The sequence below is a fragment of the Bacillus rossius genome, chromosome 14 (genome assembly GCF_032445375.1).
Source record: "Bacillus rossius redtenbacheri isolate Brsri chromosome 14, Brsri_v3, whole genome shotgun sequence".
NCBI classification, from domain to species: domain Eukaryota; kingdom Metazoa; phylum Arthropoda; class Insecta; order Phasmatodea; family Bacillidae; genus Bacillus; species Bacillus rossius.
In genome coordinates, this window is record NC_086341.1 from 11,954,252 (window position 1) to 11,980,340 (window position 26,089).

Below are 26,089 nucleotides of genomic sequence, written 5' to 3' on the forward strand. Positions count from 1 at the left end.
TTTTACAATTTCTTATTCTTAGTCTATAAATTCATAACTTCGTGTCATGTAAAAATAATTTGTGTTAAGTGCGACATGGCATGTTTCCCTAAATAGCTTTCTTCGTATTTTCACTCTACGGGTGTGCTAACATAGAATACGTGCACTACAAACAAAATCGTTGGCTAGCAAATTATGTTAAATATATTTATTTTTGGTTTGTAGCTGTCATCAGATAATTGCCGTTTATAGTATGGTATTCCCAATATATACACAATTTGTTTATGGACACAAACGAATGTATTATTTATATGGCACAGTAGTTTTAGTGTCTTCCCTTTTTGTCTTCTTACGTTTTCCGCCTATAATTACGCGCATTTTATAATTGTTGGGTACTGCCTAAAACTGAGGCGTTTTTTTTTTCAGTAAATAGAAATAATTAAGTTTTGCACAATTTAAACGCTCAAACATATGAGACTGTCTCTTGACTAATCGGTTTGCAGAAGACTAGAAAAAGCATCTAATTTTTTTAAAAAATTTTATTCCATCTATTTTGACACAACTCTCGCTGTACATTTAAACTCATTTTAAGGTCTGTTTTTATATTAATTATCATTCGCCGAAGTGGACGTGTAAAAAACATTGTCACAATGAGCTCAGTGAAAAATTGTTTACGGTATTTGCTAAGGAACTATGAAATCACGAACCTTACTTAATTTTTACATTTTTACATTTTCACTTACAAAGAAAGGTTAGTTTAATTTTGAGGTCCATGTTAATTAAAGCTATTAAATTACAGCAATGTGAAAATATGTATTCCCGAAAATATTGTTTGTTGTATTTATGTGGTCTACAAATTTTTGTGAGTAAAGTTTTTATTTCAGCATCTTTAATTATTTGTAAATGAATTGTTGCCATATGTAACGTCTTTTTTCATTCCCTTTTGGAATTCACAACGTTGAATTGAGTGTATGGTTAAATTAGGTAAAGTAGGCTGCCATTACCATATAAGGCAATGTCTTCCTCTAATTTTTGATTGGTTTATATAATCCGTGCTATCTTGTTTACCTGTACATAGGTTCAGTGTTTACGCATTCTAGATATTAAATTTGTTAAATTTCCTTTTGTAGTATTGAGGGTTACCCACAACACACGTTTCGGGGAAATTGTCCAATATTCGCGTATTTAAATTCCTGTTAAAAGTTGACTGATATCTTGAAAGGAAACGGTAACATTTACGAAATAGTTCCAAGTAAATCTTTATTTTTTATTTCCAACTTTAGGTCTTATTTATACATTTATTATTCGTCGTTGATGTTCCAGAATTTTCTTGTTTTAAAATAGTTATGTTTCTGATAGATATTTAAAGATTATTTTTTGTTAATATTTTGTTAAGTCATTCTACCGTATTGGTACCACTCTCAACGTTATCGTTGGAAGTGGACCTTTCAGCCAATAGGAAGTCAGCTAGCATGATAACAAATTAGCGCGCATTGATACATTTATAGAGGGCGCAGCGCTCTCTCGTTAGTCCATTGTCGTGTCGTCGTCGGTGGTGTTCGCGGCTTTTGGCGAGTGGAGTTATTGGACTTGTCTGCTTGTGGTGTGTGGTTTAAAGCGTGTAGTTACAAGCTGTCAAGACTTTCAGTGGTGGCTTTGCTTGAAGGAAATGGTAAGAATAACTAGCTATAATATTTTGTTATTTAACGAGGTTGTCAAATGTGTGCAAAGTGATGCATTATACCCGTGTGCAGTACTGTGTGCCGGGTACCGCCATGTTTCTCACATATCTGTTCGTAATTGGGTGGGACGGCTGAAAATCAAGTCGGGGTTATTCTGTCACTTAGCAGTTATTTCCTTTCCCTATTTATTTAATTTTTTTGTGAGACTTGTATGGTTTTTTATTTATGAAATATTGTCGTATAGCTAATAAGTTACTGTGTGCACCTTATGACAGGTGCATTAGAAATATGTTCTATTTTGCTGTGATTTATTTTTACATGCAGTCATATTGTAGGATACATTCCTGTAATTTGTTTTGCTTGGTAGGAGGATACTAGTTTTATAAATACTCTATTATAACATTATTAGTTAACCATAATTTTTAATTCGTTTTAAATGAAAAACTTAAAATTATTCCTGGTAAAGATCAAATTTCTCAAAGTTAAAGTTTTTTTTTTTTAATATTTAGAGGTTAGCTGTTAAAGGTTACCGCATTTAATATAATTAGTTTTCCTTGTTACCTCTAAGGTCTTTTGAAATTAAGAAAATCAAGTATTTTATTATTATAATTGTTATTGCAGTTGGGCATGAAGTTTGTGGCAAGGTGGTTTATTCTGTCACACTCCTCAATCTTATAAATTGGCACATTTTCACTTCTAGCACTTATTTCTTAAGCTGGTTCCACTTCCATCCAGACCTCGTTTTGAAGTGCCTTCCTTTTTCTGTCATCCTTCAAATCATCTGTTGTAGCTTCTACCCATGGCCTCTTCCCCTGTACTCTAGCCATTGGCTCATTGTGTGATGTGCCTGTTGACTGCTGTGTCGATCCTCTGTTTCCCATGCCACAACAAAATTAAATCTGCCTGTGGTGAGAAGGTAATTCTGCAGATACAGGTTTCCGGGTAATACAGGTATGACAAAGTGAATGGTTGGTTATGTTAGGTCAGCTACATTTATTATATTAACACAATTGTAAGAAGCAGTTTGTGGTGGAAAAGGTGAATAGTAACTAAATAGAAAGAAATATATTTTTGCCTAAAATCATTGATTTTACGTGAAAACATTGTTAATAATTTAAAAGTTTTTATGTATTATTAGTGAGCTGACCTAACCAACCTTGGTTAAGTTATTATTAACGTTCTTTCCCAGAAGCAGCGTCTGCAGAATTACCGTCATAATGGCCAGTAGTGTGCACAATGCTGATCCGCCTGATGGAACTGTGTTGACTCTTGGGACAGGTATACAAGGGTTATAGAAAAGCATTTTTAAATGCCTGTTATTCATTTGTGAAATAGGTTTTTTCTGAAGGAGAGTTTTCTGAGGGGGAAACAATATTTTTTACATCCTGACCTTTTTCACAGCTATTCTCTTAAGAGGGCATTTTGATACTTCAATTAGTCTGCAATTTTAATGTGTGGTTAGTTTAGGTTTAATGTTACTGTTATATTGAGAGAACGTTTGGTTAGGTTAGCAATAAGATACATTGTAATAGTGTGAACAGTGAGTTAGGTTAGCAATTTTTTTAAAATATATCCAATGGTTGTTTAGGTACATTAAAAACACAGTAAAATTGTTTGAACATTTGGATAAGAATCTTGTATTCTAACTAATTATGACCTTAAGTTGAATAAAAAGAAAATCATATTGTATTTACCATAATGATCAATATTCATTGTTATTAGGCAAGTTTTTAAGTATAGGCTCTTTCGGCGTACTAAATTAATACAGCAAGCATTGTGTACCACAGAATCAATATTTACATGCCATCAGGCTATAGGGTTAAACTTGGATAAGTGATACGGATCAATTAGCAACTAACCTAACCAACCTTTCTCACAATTTTATACTGTTTTTAATGTACCTAAACTAACCACTCTTTAAAGTGGTTACTTACCAATAAACTACTTGAAGTATCACAACACCCTCTTACATAATGATAAAAAAAGCTGTTTGGATCATTAATTATAATTTTTATGGAAAAGTGCTTAGCTTAGCAAATGTAAAGGATGCACTTCCAAGGGAAGGATAGTATCCAAATACTTTTACTGCTATCACAAACTGTTGACAGTTGGTTGTACTAATGAGTACATAGCCATTTTGAGTTGTAATGTCTATGAATATTCAGCAAAACGTAAATAACAAGAACCATTAAAAAAATATTAATGTAGCTTAGATGTAACAAAGTTTAGCTGTCACAATAAAAAATTTTGTTATAAATCTCAAATTACAAAAAAAAAATACAATGAGCATGTAATATTCCTTAAAGTTAAAGTTTTCCTTTTGATAATATTTATTTATCATCTTTATTTGTTTCTATTTGAGTTATCACTTAACGCTTATAACATTTAAAAAAAGTATTGTGCAAAAAATCTGAAGTTAGGTATGTGATACAAACAAAATATAACAGTTCCAAAGCTAATGGTTGTAGGGACGCATCAGTGGATGTGTCGCATCCCTAGAAATATTGGTTCGGTGGACGCATGTAAGGTTGCATCGGCATCACTTGTGAGGATTCGGAAGCAATGCAAAGATGGCTGCGTCCACAACGATGCACTTTTAGTAGAGCCATTTGGCTAGGATTTGGATGCAGCTCAAGAGACATTTATTGACAAAGAAGTAAAGCCCACCACACATGGTACAATATTTTCTACTAGTTTGCTTAACTAGAATGCTTACTAGTTTCTGTGTAGGCTACAAGCTGAAACACTAGGTGCGCTACAAGTTTCTGCTGCACACGATTCTAGCTGCCTTACTAGTTTTGTTAAGAGAATATTCTCCACAACAAATTTTTATTATGATAATTCACATTTTTTACTGCATACAAACAAGGCTCTTCTTTGTATGCATTTATTAAAACGAGGAGTTGGTCACTATTCCACTTCTTTCCGTCCATGTTTATCACGACATGCGTGCTTAAAAGTGTAGACAACCCCTCATGCTGTTTTCATGAGTTCTGATTGGCCACTCCTTAAATATTGGAACACACCAAGCAACGAAAATAGGACGCAGTCTATTACGCAAAACCAGTAGCCCAGCTCGTACAGCTAATAGTATACAGTTTGAATTCGAGTGAAGAAACTAGTAGTAGAGCCAGTACGACTCCTAGCTTACAATATTGTAAGTAATATTGTACCGTGTGCGGCGGGCTTAAGGAACTGCAATGAGAGTTTACTAGATACTCACTCGCGAGGGATCTGGCGTGAGTGAGCATGTTAGCTCAGAGTAGGTTGATTGCACAGGGAATGCGTAAAACTTGGACTTGCTTGAAATATGTTTTATGGGAAATGTTATTACATTGTTTTTGTTATATTTCTTGGATTTATTATTTAAACATAAATTATATTCATCCTTAATTTTTTTTTTAGTTTAGTGGCTAGATTGAAAGAACGTTAAATAATCAGTGTAGCATATTAATTATTCTTTGGTGTTTACAATTAATATGTTATTTCCCTGTGGGGTATCATGATATTACAAGCATTTTATTACTGGTGATTTTTTATGTTTTGGACTTCCCCGTGTTTACGTTGTACAAATTCACCATATTTACATGCCATACATCTTACGTAATCATTATGCCCTGTGGTGAACAAGTGAATGCAGGCAAATTTTTTTCCTCATCACATTTATATGGCTGCATAGATGTACATATAGTACAATAAAGACTTGTTTTGTCTATTAATATAAGTCTGTTCTCTTTAGTAGCTGTAATTTCGTTCGACTGCTAATGTTGCTTGATTATCTTGCAAAGCAGCATTTTTCCTTCTTTGGATTCTAACAAAATTAGTCATGTTTCAAAGCAAATAGCAAATTGGTTTATTATCAAGTGGGAATAAAAAAATAAAAATTGTAAGAAATTAAATACTTGAATAATAATTTTACGTAGAGTTCTAGCTTTTCAACTTTGGGACATTTTGGAGTCAAGTCGTGCTGCATTAGTGATTTTGCTTGATTATTTTGTATTGTAGATTTAACAGGAATTCTAGAGTTAGTTTAATATAGTGCAATGATATTTCAAATGACTTGAAGTTAGCTGCACGATTATTGTACATTGCTATGTACACAGCTGTAATGTTGCAAACACGATATGTAACCTGATAGAAAACAGGTTTCCACCATGGAAATAATTATGAACATGGGATGTTCTACTTTAAGCACATGTTTCTTTGTTCCACTAAGAAGTGGATCCTAAGTGATCGTTGACCCCTGTGGTTCACTTCATGACTAACCATTGAATGAAAGTTTATTGTGACTTTTTCCTTATATTCTTCCAATGAATTTAAGTTAAAAGGTTACAGGTAATTCGGTGAATCGTAGGGTGTGTAAGCAGTAAGTGTGGTTGCCTAAGCCATCTGGTACACTATAAATCTGATGGTTTACATCAATAAATATGTTCATTATTTTTTACATTTTAATTTGATTCATAAATCGTATTTTACTATGAATACTATACATTACTTTAATTGACTTCAATGGATTTAAATTAGGAAGTAATGAGCTGTTTTTCTAAATGTTAGATACACTACACAAAATAAATTACACAAACATCAATTTTCAAGAATTGAATCTTTGACAGTTGTATCTATTAGGGTTACCAAAAAATTGTATTTTTTTTAAAAGACTTACTTCATTCTATTGTCTCCAAATGATTTAGGGCAGAGATGGCCAAAGTTTAACAATCATTAGATCTAATAGGGCAAGTTTAATTTAGTATGCCTTAGTATCAACAACTTCCCTTTTTGTTTCTTGTTATTTTGACTTCTGGTTGAATGTAACACCACCTAGTTATCTGTTGGATATTGCTGGGTTCGTGATGTATGTAGTTACCTTTGTGCATACTTTCTGTGTGTTACACAGTGTAAGAAAGCCACTGCAGAGTAATTCGAGTTGAAATTTGGCAAGAATGTGATATATTATTTGATTAATTTTAGATTAGTAGTTGAGTAGTGATACAGTGTAGTGTGGCAGGTCACTGCCCAACCATGGTCACACAAAAAATAGAAATGGCGTAGCCATAGGTTGACCGCCACTAACCAACAATGTGTACTGTACAGTACATGTGTTATGGGGCATACTATTTAACTCACTATTTTATATTCACACTTGAAGTGGTTTAATTCGGTTTAATAATTAATTAATCAATCAATTCAATTATTGTGTTTCCTAGTTCATAGATTACAATCAAGGAAATATTATTATTTCTGGAACTTGTAAAGTAATATAAGTATGTAATTATAATGATAACTATAAAGAAGAATGGAAAGTTTTGGCTGGTCTTAGATATCACATTTTACTTATTTTAATATTGATTAAAATGCTGTAGAGTGGATTCCAATAGTACTCAAATTTTTGTCATGATACACACCTATTTAATTTTAAAAGTTAAAGTAATATAGGTACATACTCTTATAGATAGCTAGTAACATATTCAGATTTCAGTTTTGAAAATACAATGGTAGTTATATTTTTATTATTTGTACCTCACAATATTTTTGTGTTACATATATTTTTGCAAAACTACACAGCCAATTTCATACGAAGTAATGTGAGGTATATAAAACACTTAAAATATATTGTTCAAAAAAGGTTTCTTTGAATCATTTAGAGAGTTCTCAAGTTACTAATATACAAACATGTAGACAAGCATTTTTTTTAATTGGGTAAATACCTAAATACTCTTGGGTTTGATTCAGAAATGAACACAGCATGTGGGGAAACTTATTGAAAATTTTAAAATTGCAGATAGATTCTCCATACATAATTATAATAAAGAATTTATGAGAACGCTGAAAATTTGAAGGGGTTTTCAAGAATTAGATTTTTGACACCAAGTGTACTTAATGCTTGGTGAGGATTTCCATCCTTTTTTTAATAAACCTTGTTGCATAGTATCTGTGAAGTTGAAAATTAAGAATAATTCTGTGAGTTTCTCAAGTTTCTAAGTATACACCTATATAATAAAATATTTTTTGATTCCAATAGCCCTTGTAAATTGTTTGGTTTTCAATTTTATTTTATTCAACTTTTAGTGAAACTATTGTATTATATCACATGTATTAACAGTAGGTTGTCATTTTTATATAGTACTAGCTGACCCGTCAAACGTTGTTTTGCCATATAAATTCATTCTAGGGAATTTCTAGTGTAGAAAAAAAATAACTAACTTATTGTAAGTGTGTAAGGATGTGGTATATGAGGATGTGGTATATGAGGATGTGGTGAAAGAGGCATGGAGCGTTGTGAACGATGAGGGAATATAAAAATAACAAAACACAAAAAATTAATTTTTATTATTAATTTTAATTTATTATTTAAAATTATATATATCATTAATTAATTACGATAGTAACAGTAACAATCAATATCAATCTCTTAATGCTATAGCGTGAACAATATTTTTTGTTAGCCCATATTTAGCTAACACAAACAAACTGGATGGTTTACCCACTCGAGAGCATGCCACGTATAACTGTCCGTGCAGTACCCGGCGTTGCCCAGGCTGAACACAGGGTGAAGGGGACCTTTTTCTAAATCAGATGTAGTTAGTAATTGTCTTCTTTATTTGAATGTCAAGTGTGCAAAATAATTTATATCACCTTCAGATCCCGACAGACGTTTTTCTGCCAGTGTATAGTTTTTAACCTGTATATATCTAAAAATTGGTGGTCTGCATGTAGTCTAAACTCTATAAAGCACTATAGAAAAAAGCTGAAAAATAAGAGATTACTAAAATTGAAAAGATTCCTTTATCTATCTAATGCTCGGTCTGCATTGCAATGCCTCATTCAGTTTTGTTTTGTAATATGTTTGAAGTAGTTACACATATACAAATCATCTATCCATCTCTCTAAATATATATTTATCTCTAACTACATCTATATATGTATCTCTATATCTATCTCTATTTATCTCTTTATATCTATATTGATACATTAATAATTCCCACTATCTCTATCTCTTCTATATATAAATCTCTATATAGTTCTATACATATATATCTTTATCTTACCCATTTCATTCTCCATACCTCGCTCTATCTCAACTTATCTTCTGTCTCTCTCTATCTCACTATATAATTAACTCTATCTCTGTCTCTCTTTTATATTTAAATAAATTGTGTCATGCATGCGCACTTATACAACCAAAACAGACGAATTACCGCTATATAATATGAAATACACATTTTTTGAAACGATTTGTGCTCCAACTATTGAAAAATAGTTATACCGTATAAGAAACCTTCACGGGAATACGCATAACTCACCAAAATTTCATCGCAATCGGATGAATGGTATAGGAACGCATACGGCACAAACAAACGAAAATTAAAGACATGACAAACGCATCAAACGATGGTGCGTTTAAAATTCAAGGCAACTCTATCTATTGACGAAGTTAAGAACAAAACTGTTATTAGCGCCTTTAGTTTGCTAGCCGCTGCGAGCTCCACTAAGCGGGCTGGTCTCACCAAGGAGAAAAATATGAATTTGCCAGACCTTACTATGTGTATGATCGTGTGGCAGACGTAGAGAAATGACACTCACTCACTATTTGTATGTCTATGACCTATGATTTTTTTCTGTTATAAAATTAAATTATCACTTTTTTACTCCCTTAGGGATGGGATTTTATATTAATATGTGGTCTATGTGTTAATCCAGGTAATGAGCTCGCTGTAGGCGGGGAAGGTTGATCAAGTGTTAATTTATCAGCTATCGACCGGGGTTTAAAATATAAAATTCTATTAAAAATTAGGAAAATTTGATAGAAGGGTGAAAATTTAGGGTTGTATGTATTTTTTAATGCCACATTATAAAAAAATAAAAAATAACTTTTGTCCTAAAAATTAAATTAAAAAAATGTTAGGGGTGGACAACCCTTATCACTTAGGGGTATGAAAAATAGATAGTAGCCGATTCTCAGACCTACTGAATATGCATACAAAAATTCATAAAAATCGGTCAAGCCGTTTCGGAGGAGTATGGTAACTAACACTGTGACACGAGAATTTTATATATAAGATGTGTATGTTATCCACGCCTATCATATTATGTATTCATACTAGTGAATATTTTGAAACACGGGTATATACAGCTCGAAAGCCAAAGGGGGAGGAGACAAATTTCAGGATTTTACCACTTTTGGAGGGGGGGGGGGGGGAAATTCATAGTTCCATAGAGTAATTGCAATAATAAAAGAACAATGATTATTTAAAAAAATTAAATTATATTTTTGATTACATTAAAATCTTCAGTAATTGAAGCTCCTTGTTATTTTATTTTTCCACTTTTAAATGGAAGGAGGCAAACTTCCCCTCCCCTTCCCTGAATATGATCGTGCTTTGATATTTTTATTCAAATTCATTCAGAACTTGTTAAAAAAATTTCGTGCAGACCTAATTTTAAATTTATATTGGGGAAAGCAGGGACAAAAATAAATAGGATTCCCAGGATGGAAGTGGTTCCGTACTTAATCATTATCATACCTGATTTACACCTAACAATTTTGCAAGTGCAAGTGAACCTCTTCTATGGGGTGCTATTTTTAATTCCGAATTTGGGGTGGGGGGGGGGGGGGGCTACTTGGCCAAACGCCCACGGGAGAGGATATGAACTGTCAATTGTCTTTGTTTCTCCATGGAATATATGCCTACATGCACCCATGGCATAAAGTATTTAGACCTGTCTGATCCGCTGACTTATTTTTCTCGTTCTGTGCACATAAGTCACGTTAGAGCTACTGCAGACAATATTGGCTATAATCTAGCGTGGTTTAAATCGTAGTTTTGATATGAAATTACAAAATGCTAAATTGTGTGTAATATGGTTGCCCAAGTAACAGTAAATGAACAAAAGTGAATTAAATCAAGCATTACAGTTCCTTTTAAAACTATAACTTGGCAGGATTTAGTGTGTTTGCATGCACAGAAAATTTTTAACAATGGTTGATGTATAAAGTAAGGCAAGTAGTATCCAATGAGTGAGTTGTCAAAACTATACCCCATGAGTATGTGTGTTTATTCATATTATTGGTGTGTTTCCATATATTATTGGTATGTTTACTTATATTATTGGATGAACTTCATTAACTTTGGCAAAATTTTTGTGTCCTAGTTATGGTTAGAAACTAATATTTGCAGTTAGTTAAATTATACGTTTCTGAAATGGTCTGTTTATAGCATTAAGCCAAGATTAATTTGAAATGTTAATATTAATGCTTCATAGTAGTTTCTGCTTTGTTTTGTGGGTAATGATTTTCGTAATTTAGAGTTGAAGCACTTCTAAAAAAAGATATAAAATGTAAATGGTATTTTTTAGTTCATAATTAATTATAATATATCCTTAAATCATTAAGATATTTCAAGTAGTTTACCATTTGGATTGTGTTAGGTTAGCTACTTTTAAATACTTTTAAATCAGTGCTTAGGTTTGATAAGCTCTACATTTAAATACTGTTAAATATTATTAATTGTTGATTAGATTAGGTTAGAAACATTATAAATATTAATGGCTTTAACCAGAAAAAAGTAGTACTCAAAGAACTATTTTTAGGATTCATTTTTTTTTGGCTAGGGCACCTTCTCTAGAAATTATTTTTTAAATGTGAATAACACTTAGGTAAAAAAAAATATAGTGTGTGTTAGCTAAATTCAGGGTAGTAGAATTTTTTCAAAATTGAAATATTAGAGACTGTTAAATAATAAATAAACATGAATTTTTACAATTTAAATATAAAGAAAACATAAATTTTTCAAATAAAATGATTTAAATTAAAAAAGTATTTTTTAAAAAAATCTTCAGAATTTATGGAATGCTGTATTAACGGAATGGCATTCTGAGTATAACTGCAAAATAGTATACTTAGGAAAAATTGACGGCAGTGTTGAATTACTTTGGTAGCGTTGAAATAAGCATGGCTGCCATGTGCACGTATGCGTGTGTGTTTTTTTTTTTGCAATGAAACTGAAGTTAAGATTTTCAGAACTCATATTTTGTGGGGGGACGCACCACAACGCCGAACGTACAATAACGCCGAATGCCAAATTGACTACAACGCCGACAGCTAGAAAACTACTGTGTACCACAACGCCGAAAAATATCATTGCAGGACTGCCACAAAGGTTAGGTTAGGTACACAAATTCATTCAGTTGTTCTTCATTTTGCTCCTGTGCCCCTTGTCTCCCTGCAGCAACAATTTTCGGCGTTGTGGTACACAGCAGTTTTCTAGCTGTCGGCGTTGCGGTCAATTTGGCATTCGGCGTTATTGTACGTTCGGCGTTGTGGTAACTACCCGTTTTTTAAGTTATGGAACAAAAGATAAAAACTATTTTGGTTGTTCTGCAAAATGGATGATCTGAACAGTTAGACGGTGAATATTCCCAGCAACGAACGACAAAAAAAAAAAAAATCAAAGTAGCCATTTTTTTTTTTCGAGAACATGTCTGAACCGCGCGGTGGCCATATTCCGTCTGTTGAGTTGCAATTGTGTCAGGCAGTGATGTCGGGAGCGAGTTACGTCATCGGTGGGCGGGTGCGTCCGTGCCGACACTGCTTTCGCAACTCACTGGCTGTTTTGGTTTATTCTATTCATTCGAAACGTCCATCGACAGCGAGGTCGTTAAAGCCGACGCGGACAAGGAGGCACGCAGCCGGGAATTTTAAAAAGAAACAAAAAAGAACACGAGAGAAGACTGAATAAGAAAATGATAGCAACTTGGCTGCATGAGATTACGGAGAGATTATTTTGGAAGCCCTTGGTGGGCTACAACAGCGTATGTTTCCTCCCCCTTTACAGCCGACACAGGGCCGTAACTAGGGGGGGCGGGGGGGGGGGGGGCAAGTGGGGCATACGCCCCGGGCGCAAAGCTGTGGGGGCGCCGAAATCGCTTGCATTGTAATTCCTACTACAACTGGTAGTAACTGGTAAAACGTTTTTGCATGGAAGTTACAGTAGCACAGAAACTGTTACATGTTGGGATGGAAAATACTTAAATAGCACCATTTTTCCGTGGCAGGGCCCCCGCTTTATTGGTGTGGTATGTGCAAAAAAAAGAGGGGGGGGGGGGGGCATGAATCCATTCAGCCAGACTAGTTGCGGCCCTGAGCTGACATGCCTCATGCACAGAAGCGGCAGGAATAGTGTTTTCAAGTAGTTTGCACACGTTTGTATTTCATTTAACATTGACATGTGTTTTTATGACTTTTATTAAATGAAATCATCAAACAATTGACTTATTGACAACGCATTAATACAAATAAATACAAATAGTTAAATGTTCAATTTTTTAAGATATTTTTCAAGAAATGTCATCAAATTTTTTATTTGTAAAACGTGTGCTATTCCCTGAGGGGTTAGTGTGACGCTGAGTTTCCTCCCCAGAACCCTGGCTACGGGCTGGGCTGTGCGAGCGTCGGCGAAGTCGCTAGAGGGCCCGTGCGTTGCTTCTGTTGCAGCGTTTGCTGTCGTCGGCGGGAAAACTCGCGAGCGTTTTGCGGCTAGCCACAGGACTAGCAGGTCTCAATTTTCCCCGGGTTCTTTAGTTTCATTTTTTAATGTTTAATAATATTGTTTTCAAATTGTCCATTTGTTTGTTCGAAGAGTTCTCACTGCGCCTTTTTTTTTTTTTTTTGGAGGCTTCAGCGACCAATCAAAATGCTGGCGAGCAGCTAATGAACTTGTCGGATGTCATTGAGGCTCAATCAGGCGCAGATTTAGAGGTTACCCGCTCACACTCGGATCTGTTATTTTGATAAATTGTAGGGATTTTGTGCTGTAGGTGGTTGCACCCTGCAACTCGGCGCCAGTACGATGTGCAGTTTGATTATATTTTTATTCCGTCACTCGTCTCACCCGTTCGTGGGACAACCTCGTGTCAAGTTCCAGCTGTGAGGCAGTTCTGCCCTACGCCCTTTCGGACAGCCAAGGAAGATAACTGGGAGTCCCCGCGAGACTTTGTACGCGCCTCCGCCCAAGTGTGTGTTCGCCTCTGTTGTAGCCCCCCGCGCTGTTTGACGATAGCTTTTTGAAATATCTGTGACAGTCGGGTTGCAAGAAAGAAAAGAAGGGTTGTGTCATGTGAGCGTTAAGGGGCCCTCACACTGGCAAAAAATTTTACTCAATATTTTGAAGGTGTCGTGTTTGTACAATAATATTGAGAGTGTGAGGAAATATATTGCGCAAAAAAAAAAGGGGGTGTTCAATATTTTGCGGAGTGTTCAAAAGTTTTCAGAAAGTTCAGAAACGTTTTGCGGACCCGTCAATATTTTGTAGCACGAGAATGCCGTGTGAGGGGGGGCTGACAAAAATATTGCGCAATATTTTTGCGTAGTGTGAGGGGTCCAGACCATTCAATATTGTTGTACAATAATGAGCTCAATAATTTTTCGCAAAAAATATTGAACGGAATGTTTGCCAGTGTTGAGGACCCATTTAGTTCGGAACCGCAGTGGCGCGGCGGACCGGGGCGTGTTGCCCGCATCGGGCCGGCGAGGCAGGCACTGGCTCGTCTCCTTCCAGCCTCCCGAAATACCCCGAGCCGCCTGCCCACACCGCGCAACGCTAAAAACACCCGCGCGTCTGTCCCCCCCGACCGCTATACATGGCCACTCACCCCGCCTTCCCGTGGCTCGGCGCACACGTTCATCGACAAATTCTGCTCCACGTGGTCTTAACTCCCCTTTAATGTAACAAACGTTCCATCCTTCGAAGTTAACTATATCTCCCTGGAGCAGTGGTTCCCCGAACTGTTTAAGCTGGCGACCCACCCTTTCCTTATATAGGAATACCTCCACGGTCTATATCGGTAGAGACCTGGCAAAATTCGCGGTTTTGATGGACTTCAGGATAGACTGCACGTACCCCTGTACGCTCGGGCAAATAACGCAAGTTCATTGGCTGCCGACTTGTGAGTCGTCTCAGCTGGTTTTGTCTGTGATTCGCTCCTTCTTTGGTTGAGGGTTTATAACTGGTTGAGATTCGTCCAGATGAACAGTGAGCCAATAGCAAAATTTGTTGTGTGTTTGAATTCTAGCCTATCACCGAATGAATCTGCGAATTTGGCAGGTCTCTATCTATCGGTCCATGGTGGAGTTAAAAACCTTATTTTTATCGTATCCCTTCCTTATGTATATATAATTTACCATCAAATACATATATGTTTTTTTTTAAAGATACCGATTGATTATTGATAAACACTCTGTGTTCTCATTTGAAAATGGTTGACAAAATATAAGCACTTTGTAGCGAAACAGTTATTTATTTAACAGTAGATATGTGTTTGCACACAATTAGATTTTTCTTATATTTTCTGATGGTTTATTCGATGGTTTCTGATAAGTTTTAGGATCGAGTCGCAACCCACCGTTTGGGAACCGCTGCCCTAGAGTATATTGCCAAATAGCTCAAGGGTTGGATCTAATTCGTAACTCCCTTAGTATTCACAATATCAAATCCATTCAATGTTGTTGTAAATGTTCTAAATGTTAAACAACTCTTTTCACAGTATTTTCAAAAATCTGGTTGAAATGGGCGTACAAAAATAACTTCGTAATTTACCTGTGCCTGAAATCGTAGTAAATAAAAATTATATATATATATATATATATATATAAATATAATCATAAGCGGGAAACTTTACAACAGGAATGTACTTTACATTATGCGTATTCTGTGAGGTACAATAATTTGTGTGCTTGCCTTCGCCAGTCAGTACATAAATTTACCTTCTTCCATGTGCCTGTTTACCCTACTTACGCTGGAAATCAGAACTCTGGATTTAATGCAATTCTTTGGACATAAACCATTACAGTTTTGCAATTTTTGTCATGCAAAAATTCAAGAATGGAAAAGTAAGAAATGCTGGACAACACGAGCAGATAAATCCAACTATGAAACTAAACCGCGATTATGGACGACACATAGACTACACACTTCTGACTATAATTCCGTGGAAGGTATTTAGTCAAGAAAAAATAAGCACAGACGAACACAGTGGGGTAACAACGACGAGACAGCTCAACAAAAACAGTAAATGCAGATTGACAATAAACCTGTAAAACACAGCAAACCCGTGAACACGACGAACACAGTAAGCTTCATATGACAAACCAGTAGCGACGTTTCTGGAACTGGCGTCTGTTCCCGTCATCAGGCTCAAGCAATTAATACCTGTCGAGTTTCCATCGTTGGATTTATCTGTTCGCTGTGTTGACCAGGGTTTATTTTGCATCCTTTAATTTTTTTCATTGACAAAACTGCGATGGCATATGTCCAAAGAATTGTGTTAAATAATTCCCCATTGCCTGAATCTTCTAAAAGCGGAACTCTGGAGGGTCTGACTTGATGTAAGCTTTTGGACATACGCCATTGCTAAACTCATGTATGTCTGTAGAAGAAAACTACAAAAAACACAAATTAAGTAAAAAAAATTGCTGTTGTCAGGATATAAACACCACACAATACTCCACAACAGGAATATGGTCAACAAAGAAAAATGGACTAACAGAACTAAAAAAAACCACAAATGACAGCACAAAAATAATCAATTTTTTACTCTTTTTTTCCCCCTACAGACATACATGTGTTTAGCAATGGCGTATGTCCAAAAGCTTACACCAAGTCATGCACTCCCATTGCACAAATAATATGTGGAGGGTCTGTTTTCCCCCAAGGCTCCAGTTAAACGGAGCTACGGTAAACCCCTCAGTATATTTGGACTGAATTCTTCTTAAAAGACCCGAGTTTTGTGCGAGTCCTCGGAACAGTGCCGCCTCGCCGCGCTCTGAAACGCTCCTGGGGTCGTCAGCACCTCTCCCCCTTCCCGTCTCCACGGGGCTACCTTGTTGCGCCATTTGGCCGGAGCGTTGTTTCTGTGGTCGCTGCCAGATGTCGCGAGCCTCGGTTGCGCAGTGGCCTTATTCGCCGGACGGCAGCGTGCGAGTTGTTCAATGACCGAGCGGAGATTGATTTTTGTCGTCGAAACCTGGAAAAGTGAGGAAGATTCGGTCGTTAAATTAATACAGGAGTCCAAGCATCTCAAGAAGTTGAAAACCTGGCGGACACGAGGGGTTTTAAAATATCGTGTTTACCAAATTTTCTTGTTTGTTTTTATTCTAGTGTTTTTTCTTAATGTTACACCTTTGTGCAGTTATAAATTCGTATCGGTTTCTATCAACGTTAGTTAAACGAAATGTGTACAATCAAATGTAAATGAAAAAAAGTATGGATTTACAATTGCCTGGTCACAAACAGTAATATATTTTTCCACTTACGTAATTTTTATTACTGAACTGAATTCGATCAAATTTGGCACAGTGGTAAACTGGGTTAATCCTTAAGCTATATATATTACGAAATTCCATTCCTGAGGGAGTGAAAAGTATTAAGTTTATAATATTAAACTTATCTTGAAGCAAATTTGAGGTAAGATGTTAATATGATTGATAAACATTCAAAAAATACAAATGAAAATAGGTTACGATATGGTGTTGAGGTAAGGATAATAAATATAGAAATAATTGTCAGCACAGTTATTCTATTTCGCGCAATTCCGTTACTATGCAGTGATGTGGTAGGTTAAAGTTGTAAAGGTAAGTTCATATCGTCGAATCTACTGAAGTGGTAGGTAAATTACACGTTACGTATTTTAGAGATTTTTTAAAATTTTTTTTTCTTACCACTTTGAGATGGTGATACTGAGAATTCTAGCTACGAAACCCACATCGAACCAATCAACGACTGGTATTGTTTTGAGTGAGGAAAACAGGCCCCGGAAAGGATATCCCAATTAGTTAATTGCAGTTTTATTTATGAGCTAATATTTTCACTATTTGTAAAATTACAAGTGTGTACCGACAAATTACATTTTCTTAAGTTCAGATTTTTATTCTTTCCACTGGAACCCTGTTCCACTGAGGCTCTTGGGAAAGATTCGCGCAATGCCATGTTCAGTAATAATTGTCTTGTTATAAAAAAAAGCGGGGTTCATGGTTTAGGAATGCAGCAAGTTACCAGTAGATACGCTTTTCAGCAAGTCATTGTGTGCAGAGTGTTAATTTTTTTTAATGCTGATAACGTCTTTGTAAGTTACTGGCCCGACAGGAATATATGAATATTATGATGACGTGATTCCAAAGCAGTACCATTGTTTTCGACTTTGCGGATGCATTGCAGCCAGATTTTAATTTGTGCAAGGCGATACTTCGTTTATTTATTATTTACGTCGGCTATATATGTGGTGTGTATATGCATTTAGTAGCTTAGGATTTAAAACAAGTCTCACATTGTGTGTGCGGCATGTTTCATTTCCGTGCTGTTTAAGGCTAGACTGGATTAAAATATTTTCGTTGTGAACTGCGTTGTATTTGGTAGCTAGTGTCGATAAGATAGCAGAATCGTGTATCTTAGCTTCTCATGTATGTTGTTGATAACTTATTTTGAAAAGGTAGTTTTTTTTGTTATGGTAGGGTCTCAAATTATGATCTTGTGAATTTTTTTATTAGAATTTTTATGGTTAAGTAGATATGGAATTTATTTAAGTCTCGTTTTTTATTTGTGAAATGTACCATAGGCTCTCTTCCGTCTCGAAGTACATCCGATGTGATTATGGACAAATTACGCTAGACACTTACTGTACCATACTGCTGTATAACACTGTAAGAGAGTGAAAAATCTTAACGCAAGAGGTGTCGCTGAAATATTTTACTATCAATAAATACATTATATTTTTTATGTGCATTTAGCATTCTCACTTAGTGGGACATTTTAAGCACTGAGAGTTTTTCTTCATTTTTCCGTAACTAAAAATATTTTGCTAAGAGAAGGCACAGTTTGTTTTATGGACGTAGTATTGCTGTAATCAATTTGAAATAAATGCAATTATGATATTGGCAGTCTGTGCTGCCATCAGTGGAATTAGTGCAATGGTCTGCGAACCATCCTCATTCTCAAATAAATAATTTGGCGGGTGGTAGATTTTAAATTATATTCAGTTAATTTTCCCTTAACTTGAACTTAGAGTTTACATTATTTTATCTAGAACTACCATAATACTGATTTAGGGATAGTGAGAGGAATTAGGAATGGTTTTTCAAAACCTCTTCTAAACAGTATTTTTTAAATTATGTGTTTAAGAGTAATTTTTATTTAATTTTTAATGTCACGTGTGCTAATTTTAATCAAGTACCAACTGTCTGCCTTGAAGGGTGGGAAGGGGATATATGGGGTACTTTTTTGACATTCCCACTTTTTAAAAATCAGTTACAGTTAATGTAAACAACGCAAAGTGTGCTAAATTTCATCAAGCAGTTCAAAATTATATTTTAGGGGTGGTAAATAGGGATGTTTTTATTTTATTTCGTGTATATAGTAATTTTATCATATTTTTAATGCAAAGTGAACAAAACTTCATAAAAAAAATGTTAAAAGTTCGGAGGGAACGGAGGATGGGGGGTGGTTTCTAATGTTTCGAAGGTCAAGTGTGCTAAGTTTAATGGGATGAACGCATGTAAGACGATCGCACAAACGTTAACTTTTGTATGAAGATGTAACGGTATCCCAGTTTTTTTGGAGGCTGGCCATGCCGGCGCTAGAGTATTTGTCATCTGGAGACTTGCAAAATTCGCGGATTCATTCGGTGATAGGCTAGAATTCAAACACACATACCTCTTAGATAATTTTGCTATTGGCTTACTGTTCATCTGGACGGATCTCAACCAGTTATATACCCTCAACCAAAGAAGGGTCGAATCGCAGATAGATCAGCCGAGACGACTTACAAGTCGGCAGCCAATGAACTTGTGTTATTTGCCCGAGTGTACAGGGGTATGTGCAGTCTATCCTGAAGGCCATCGAAACCGCGAATTTTGCAGGTCTCTTATCATGGATAAGTCCTCGGCAGCCCGTATCTCCGGGTGGAGGGGGGTACCGGTGACGTTGCCTTTCGCATGACGCGTCTCGTGGCGTGAGGCGCCCGCTCTCTAGTCAACGTTGGCCGGCGTCTGGCTATTGATCGTCCTCTGGGACGCCGTCATCAAGTCGTCGGGGTCGAACCCTTTCTCGCCGCTGGCGTACCAGCACGAAGTCTGTCTCGGATGCCATCCACCTTGGGGGGGGTTTATTCCAAGTTAAGGGCTCCGCCTACCTGTTCACACAGCGGGGCGCAGAGCTTCAGGAAAAACAACGCGATTTCAAAACTACTCAAGATATCCCAGTGGGGTATGTTTACGAAAAGCATTTAAGAGTTCGCTGAGGCCCGAAAAGTACTTTTAATTTTGGATCATGTTTTTAAACTGTATTTCTAGAAGAATTAAAATGGCTAAAACGTATGTTTTCAGAGTAATTTTTAGGCGTAAAACAACCAGTACAGATTATCAAAAGCACTTAAGGGACTTGCATTACACCTTTATCTTAATTTATCGGCCATATAATGTTGCGGTCACCGCTAAAATTTCACAGTTCTGTGACGAGAAGACTACGCGTCAATTCAGAGCCTTGCGCTTAGAGGCGATACCGCGCTAGAAATCCATCGAGCGTCGCACTTATCATCCCGCCTCACTAACACATACACCCCTGACGATGCGTGCCCCTTAACTCGGAAAGGAGCTCCGCATCATAAAATGACGGATCATCGGAAGATTTTTACCTGTTACGTCTCGATTCTCGGGTGACCGCCGATTGGAAAAGCTCGGCTGCTACTGGGCCCTTCGGAACAACCTCGTCTAAACGGATATGCCACTCTCTTTCAAACATGGCCGGCGACAGTTACGTATAAGCTGGATATCAGCTCATCCGCTGTTTGTACACTACTTGCATTATTCTTAAATTAATTTTAGATACACTCACGAATTTCTGTTTCGGTACCTGTAATTCCAATATAAACGACTCCGTTTATTAGCCATAATTTTCTCATTCCATCAAAGGAAGGAGTTACAGAGTGGGTTAGTTGTGTCATGGCGTTGTGGCCACAACGAAAAAGTTTTTTGAGAGTTCAAATCTCTACTTAAACAATTTTTTTCTCGAAATTAAGTAGGTTTTATTTTTGTTCGAACAATTAGACATAATTATTATTTTAAGGAACTTATAAGTTTTAGCCTTGTCTTTCCCATCTTTATCGGCATACTTCTATATGGTTTAGTGCTATTATTTTCGTATTTAATATTTTCAAGACTTAATTTCAAAATATATCTTGTTTTAAAACAATGACTCCAACCTGACGGTTTAACATTCGTTGATTCGCATATTTATTTTTTTATAAAATATATTTGTTGAGTGGTTTTCTCAACACAAAAAAGTTGTACGAGCCAAAATAATTATATTAAGAAAGTAAAATCACAGATCGTTCAAAGTCATATTATTAAAAATTATTTATAATAATTCAGCTTTGAATGTGAATGACATCTGATGTTATGGATGGAATCATGAGAGTACAATAAGCGCATCTAGTCCCCTGGGCTAGCCATTGTAGCGACTTGCATCGGTTAAGGAGCCGATAGAATGCACCTAACATTACTGCTGCTACCTGTAGTCTCAGATTATAAATATATAACCTTCATTCAGTTCATGCGAGCGACGATGGCGAAGTTAAGTATGTGTACGTGTAACGTTTAGAGGAATGATCCTTGGATCGATCTTAGGGTAAGAAGATCATTGGATCGCCGATCGAAGAGCAGTGTGATGCAACTGGCCGTAACACAACGTAGTGTCTATTCACAGTATCTGAGAGTTGGTCATTCCCAAAATTGAAGTAAATAATGTCGCTAAAATTGCTTCACAGCATAAACGTTTTGTTGCAGCTACTTATAGTAAATTCAGGCATTTCAATTATATAATAAAATTTATCTAAGTCAAAATTTTTAATTGAATGATGACAAATGATGGCAAAAAAATGGTTGTCTGTAAAGTCGGTTTACGGACGATAGTTTAACGTGACAACGTCATAACAAAACATTGATGAAATGATTGCATACTTTTATGAATAAAATTGAATCATTTTTATTTTAATAATAAAAGAATAAATACTTGAAATTATATTAGTAATCAGATTTTTAAAATGCAAGAATAATTAACCTTTATTGCCGAAATTGTTGTTGTAATAAGCAATGAAAACCACATTAACTTTTCACTTCACTTTATAAACAGTCGACGAAACAGTTCACGTGTAGATGTAAGTTGTGTGCTGCCGCTGTCTTTCTTCTCCTCGGACGCATAGGCCAATCGAGTGGAAGAGAGATAGATGCTGAGCAAGCGTACAATGAGCGTAACGGGACACTTTTTCGTGCGTGCAGCCGGCGTTCATAGATTTATTAGACGTTGTCACGTCAAAAACTGTTTAAACCATGTGACGGATACATAACCATCTTGTATTTTTTTGTGACATGTATTACTTTTTAATTAAAATTTGTCAGAGCAGGCCTTTCCTGGATTCGACACTGCCTCGCCAAGTTGCCAACTTAAGCGATTTATTCTTTAAATGTAGCTACCTAATGTGTGCTACAAAATTTTCCGTCATGCTGCCAGCTAGGTTTTAACTGTCACACTTCTCGCGAGGGCCTCTTTCTCTGCGCGCGTGTTCGCTTCCTGCCGCGTTGCGGTGTCCGATTTCCTGTCGTGCAGTCTCGCGTCTGTCGGCCTCTTGGTTTGTCCTCGCGGGCCTCGGCCAATGGGCGCGGCAGACTTCAGTTACCCGCCCAGAAATTCATATATTAAATCGTGTTTTTTTTACGTGACAACGTCTAATAAATCGATGAACGCCGGCTGCACGCACGAAAAAGTGTCCCGTTACACTCATTGTACGCTTGCGCCGCATCTATCTCTCTTCCACTCGATTGGAACAACCATCGATTTGACTTTTTCGAGGCACATTAAACTTGAAACACTCCCATTCGTTTCATACTTTTCCTATCACAGTCCTATCCTTAACAGAATAACACAGGTTGGAAGAAGTTAAATAGCAAACATGTATAAAAGTTATAGTAAAAATAATCTGTTCGTTAAAGTAATAAACATATTTGAATTAATGAGTGCAAATAAAAGTAAATTTATCAATTAAGTTGTAGATTTCATTTCACTCTTTCTTTGTATGCATACCTACAAAATAGTGATAGTTAAATAAAAATGATTCAATTTTATTCATAAAAGTATGCAATCATTTCATCAATGTTTTGTTATGACGTCACTTTAAACTATCGTCCGTAAACCGACTTTATACAGACAACCAATTTTTTTTTTATCTAGGAGATGAACCTAATTGAAGATATGTCTAGGTTAGCCACATTAATAAAGATTCTGAAAAATCGCTATGCTTCCGTTAAAGCACAATTCCTAATTTGCACGAACGCAGATTTTTCGGGCGCGTAACCAAGGACATGTGAATCTCAGGCTTTCCAAATTTGACCAGTGAGGGGTTGGACTAGGCGTGTTTCCATTCGTTTTCGGAGTTTTATTCTGGTTTCGAACTATATTTACTTTATTCGTTTGTCTCTAGTCGAATATTACAACTGATTCTCATTTTTTTTCTCGCCAACACGATTTTTTTTTGTCTGATTAAGTAGCATTTACTGGATTTTTATTTAAAACCTTATTGTTTGTAGTGTTATGTGGCTAACTTCAAACAGATCATAAGTTCATGACTTTCTTTCAGTTCTGAATTTTTTTTCCTTCCGTGATGTTGATTCAAAAGTATCTGTAATTTTTGGTATTAATAAATAAAACAAATTTGTGATAACCAACCCGTATTATAAATTATTTCATGACATTAAATGCAATTACGCGAAGAACTATCCACTATGCTATTTAATCACGCATGCATTTTTATTGCAAGGGGAAAATGTTGTTTAACAATATAAGGGATGAGGTTATTTGTGTGTGTGTGTGTGTGTGTGTAATTAAGGGTGAACTCTTTTTGTCGGCCAATCACTGGGGCGGGATACTCGCAGGTGTGTGTCTCGTCTGAGCGGTTACGTGGGTGTAAAAGTGACGCATTGCGAGGTGGGCGAGGGTGGGGTGAAAGAGGGGAGGGGGTTTGCCCTCCTGGAAGTCCACTACAATCGGGGCAAGGCCTGTTGCTCACCGTCTCGAGTCGCTCGAGCACATTTCCTGTTGCTCCACTGAGTTGCTCCACGCAGAGCTGAGATCACTGGCAACCGCTACGAAAACCGCATCTCGGTCCGTGGCAGTGATAATTTGATCACACGTGAATATTTGAGTATTGTTTACAGAATTTTTGCTTATTCTAGTGTCACTCTTCTCTCGATAAATACTCATGTTTTAAATGTTTGTTTTAGTTTGATTGTTTAATATATTTTTATTTTCGTCATGATTACTTCCCTTATTAAATATATATATATTTTTTTTTTAAGGAAAACGTATTTGTATTTTAGACTGCTTCGTTTTGTATCAACTTTTAAATTCCAGAATGTTTTTTTAGTCGTTAATAAGATTCAAAAGATGAGGCAGCGAACATCACTGGTATCTGGCGGCGAAACTTTTTAGTGTGCTTAACGTATAACTCGTAGATATCCTACGCGACATTAACAGAAAATTAATTTAAAGTATTCCTCTACTTCATAAAAACCATATCTCGGGGATCTTCAGAAACTTTACTTCCGAAAAATTGCTTTTTAACCTGGAAAAAAAAACCAAATTCACTTTTAAATAAAAAATATTCCAACCTCTGGCTGTACAATTTAACTGATCCATATATAAATTAATTTTGAATCGGTGAAATACTTAATATAACCTAAATATATTTGCTTTTTTAATAAGAGAACATTTAAAATAGTTATTTTTAAGTTCGTGTGTTATTGTTTTATTATATGGATAATAAGGTTAAAATACTTCACTTTCATTTGCACTTTCATTTGGAAACGGTGAGCAATTGAAATTGATATTGGATGAGTCCAGTTGGTGCATGTTTTAGAGGAAGTTAGGCCAAACATAGTGAAGACAATAAATACATTTTCTCTTGCAACACGGTGGACGTATGATCGCATAATTACTTTCTAAAGAAGGAAAAAATTAAATTAAACAGTACTTTAAAATTAATACGTCGCATAACCTGTATTCCACGTATGTTACCACGTGGCTGTTCTTCAGCTCGCATTCTCCATGTGAAAGGTAACGAAATATTTCATGGACATATTTTCAAACTTGACAGCGTAGCAGAAATAGACTAATGCCAGTAGCGCATAAATTTGGTATCTCCCATAAAACATGGTGTGATAGTGTAGACGTTAAAAAAAAAAAAAGGAAATGAGTATTAATAACCTGCAGTGTAATTAAAGTTAACGGGGCTATAAAGACTGGCACGGGCGCCGTTATAACGGCAGGAGGGATATTCCGCGCGGGGAAGCTTTTTTACAGACGAGAGAGCCAAACGTACGATCGTGCATCTTAGTTTTTTTTTTTTTGTTCATTGTAAATAAATGTGGCGGTGTTGATAACAGGAAAGACAAAACATTGTGGATGGTTGATTTGGTTAGGATAGCTACATTAAAGATACTGTGAAATCATGTAAACGGTTTCCCTAGCGCGGGATAGCTACATATTAAAAAGTTATTTGCTAAGCAACCATAAAATGATTTTACAGTATAGCTATACTTACCTAATATAAACAACCGTCCACGATGTTTTAAAGTATTTATAATGTAGCTAACCTATCCTAATCGACCGCAGAATTTAATGCCACGCCGGTTTATACAATGAGAGAGAACGGGGGGAAAAAAAAAGCTAGCATGAACTTCGGGGAACTTCGGGTGTGGCTCTCTCGTCTGTGAAATGAAGGCTTTCCTTTCCGCGCGGCGAGCCAGCCAACCAGCCAGTCTGGCGTCGCGACCAATCTGGCAACGCCGCCGCCCCGTGTCTGGGTTGACTGCCTCGCCGCGAGCGAGTTAGCGACCCGGTGCCGCCGGGGCTGTTCTTTGGGGAACTGCAGGTTGCCGGTAACCCCCTCCTTGCCGTCTGACTATCTGGACGGAGGTAACCTCGCGCTTTTTCCCCTCGCCGCCGCCCGTATAAGGCCCGCGACTTGAGTCTGCGGACCGCGTCGCCGCGTCACGCCGGCGCAGATAGCCGGTGACTCACCCCGCCGAACGGATCGATAGTGACGCGGTCGCACCGCGCGACTCTCGGGCCGTTCCGTTTCCTCGCCGGGCGCGCACCAGTTGGCGGGAGCAGTTTCGCGAACGCAACGGATTTTTTCTCTCCTAACCTAACTAAAAACTAAGTGTGTTTGGGAGGGGTCCGGGTTAGTGAGGGACATAAGTGCGTCTCAGGCCGAAGCCTATCACGCCTTAGTCATGCTGGGATTAGCCATGCAGGGAAAGGGTCACATGCATCGTGTGCTAGGAGGGGATTGGCCAGCCATGGCAGCGATTGTTGCCATGACTAACTCCC

At 36.6% G+C, this 26,089-nt stretch overlaps 1 protein-coding gene across 1 annotated transcript in view; it reads left to right on the top strand.

Moving 5' to 3' along the window:
• The first annotated feature begins 1,401 nt into the window (after positions 1 to 1,401).
• The window catches only part of LOC134539150 (cofilin/actin-depolymerizing factor homolog), a 36,283-nt gene continuing 11,595 nt past the window's right edge, over positions 1,402 to 26,089 (top strand). Inside the window, exon 1 of the mRNA XM_063380908.1 lies at positions 1,402 to 1,651. Coding sequence (XP_063236978.1) covers positions 1,649 to 1,651 — 3 coding nt within the window. The 5' untranslated portion in view covers positions 1,402 to 1,648. The remainder of the gene's footprint in view (positions 1,652 to 26,089) is intronic.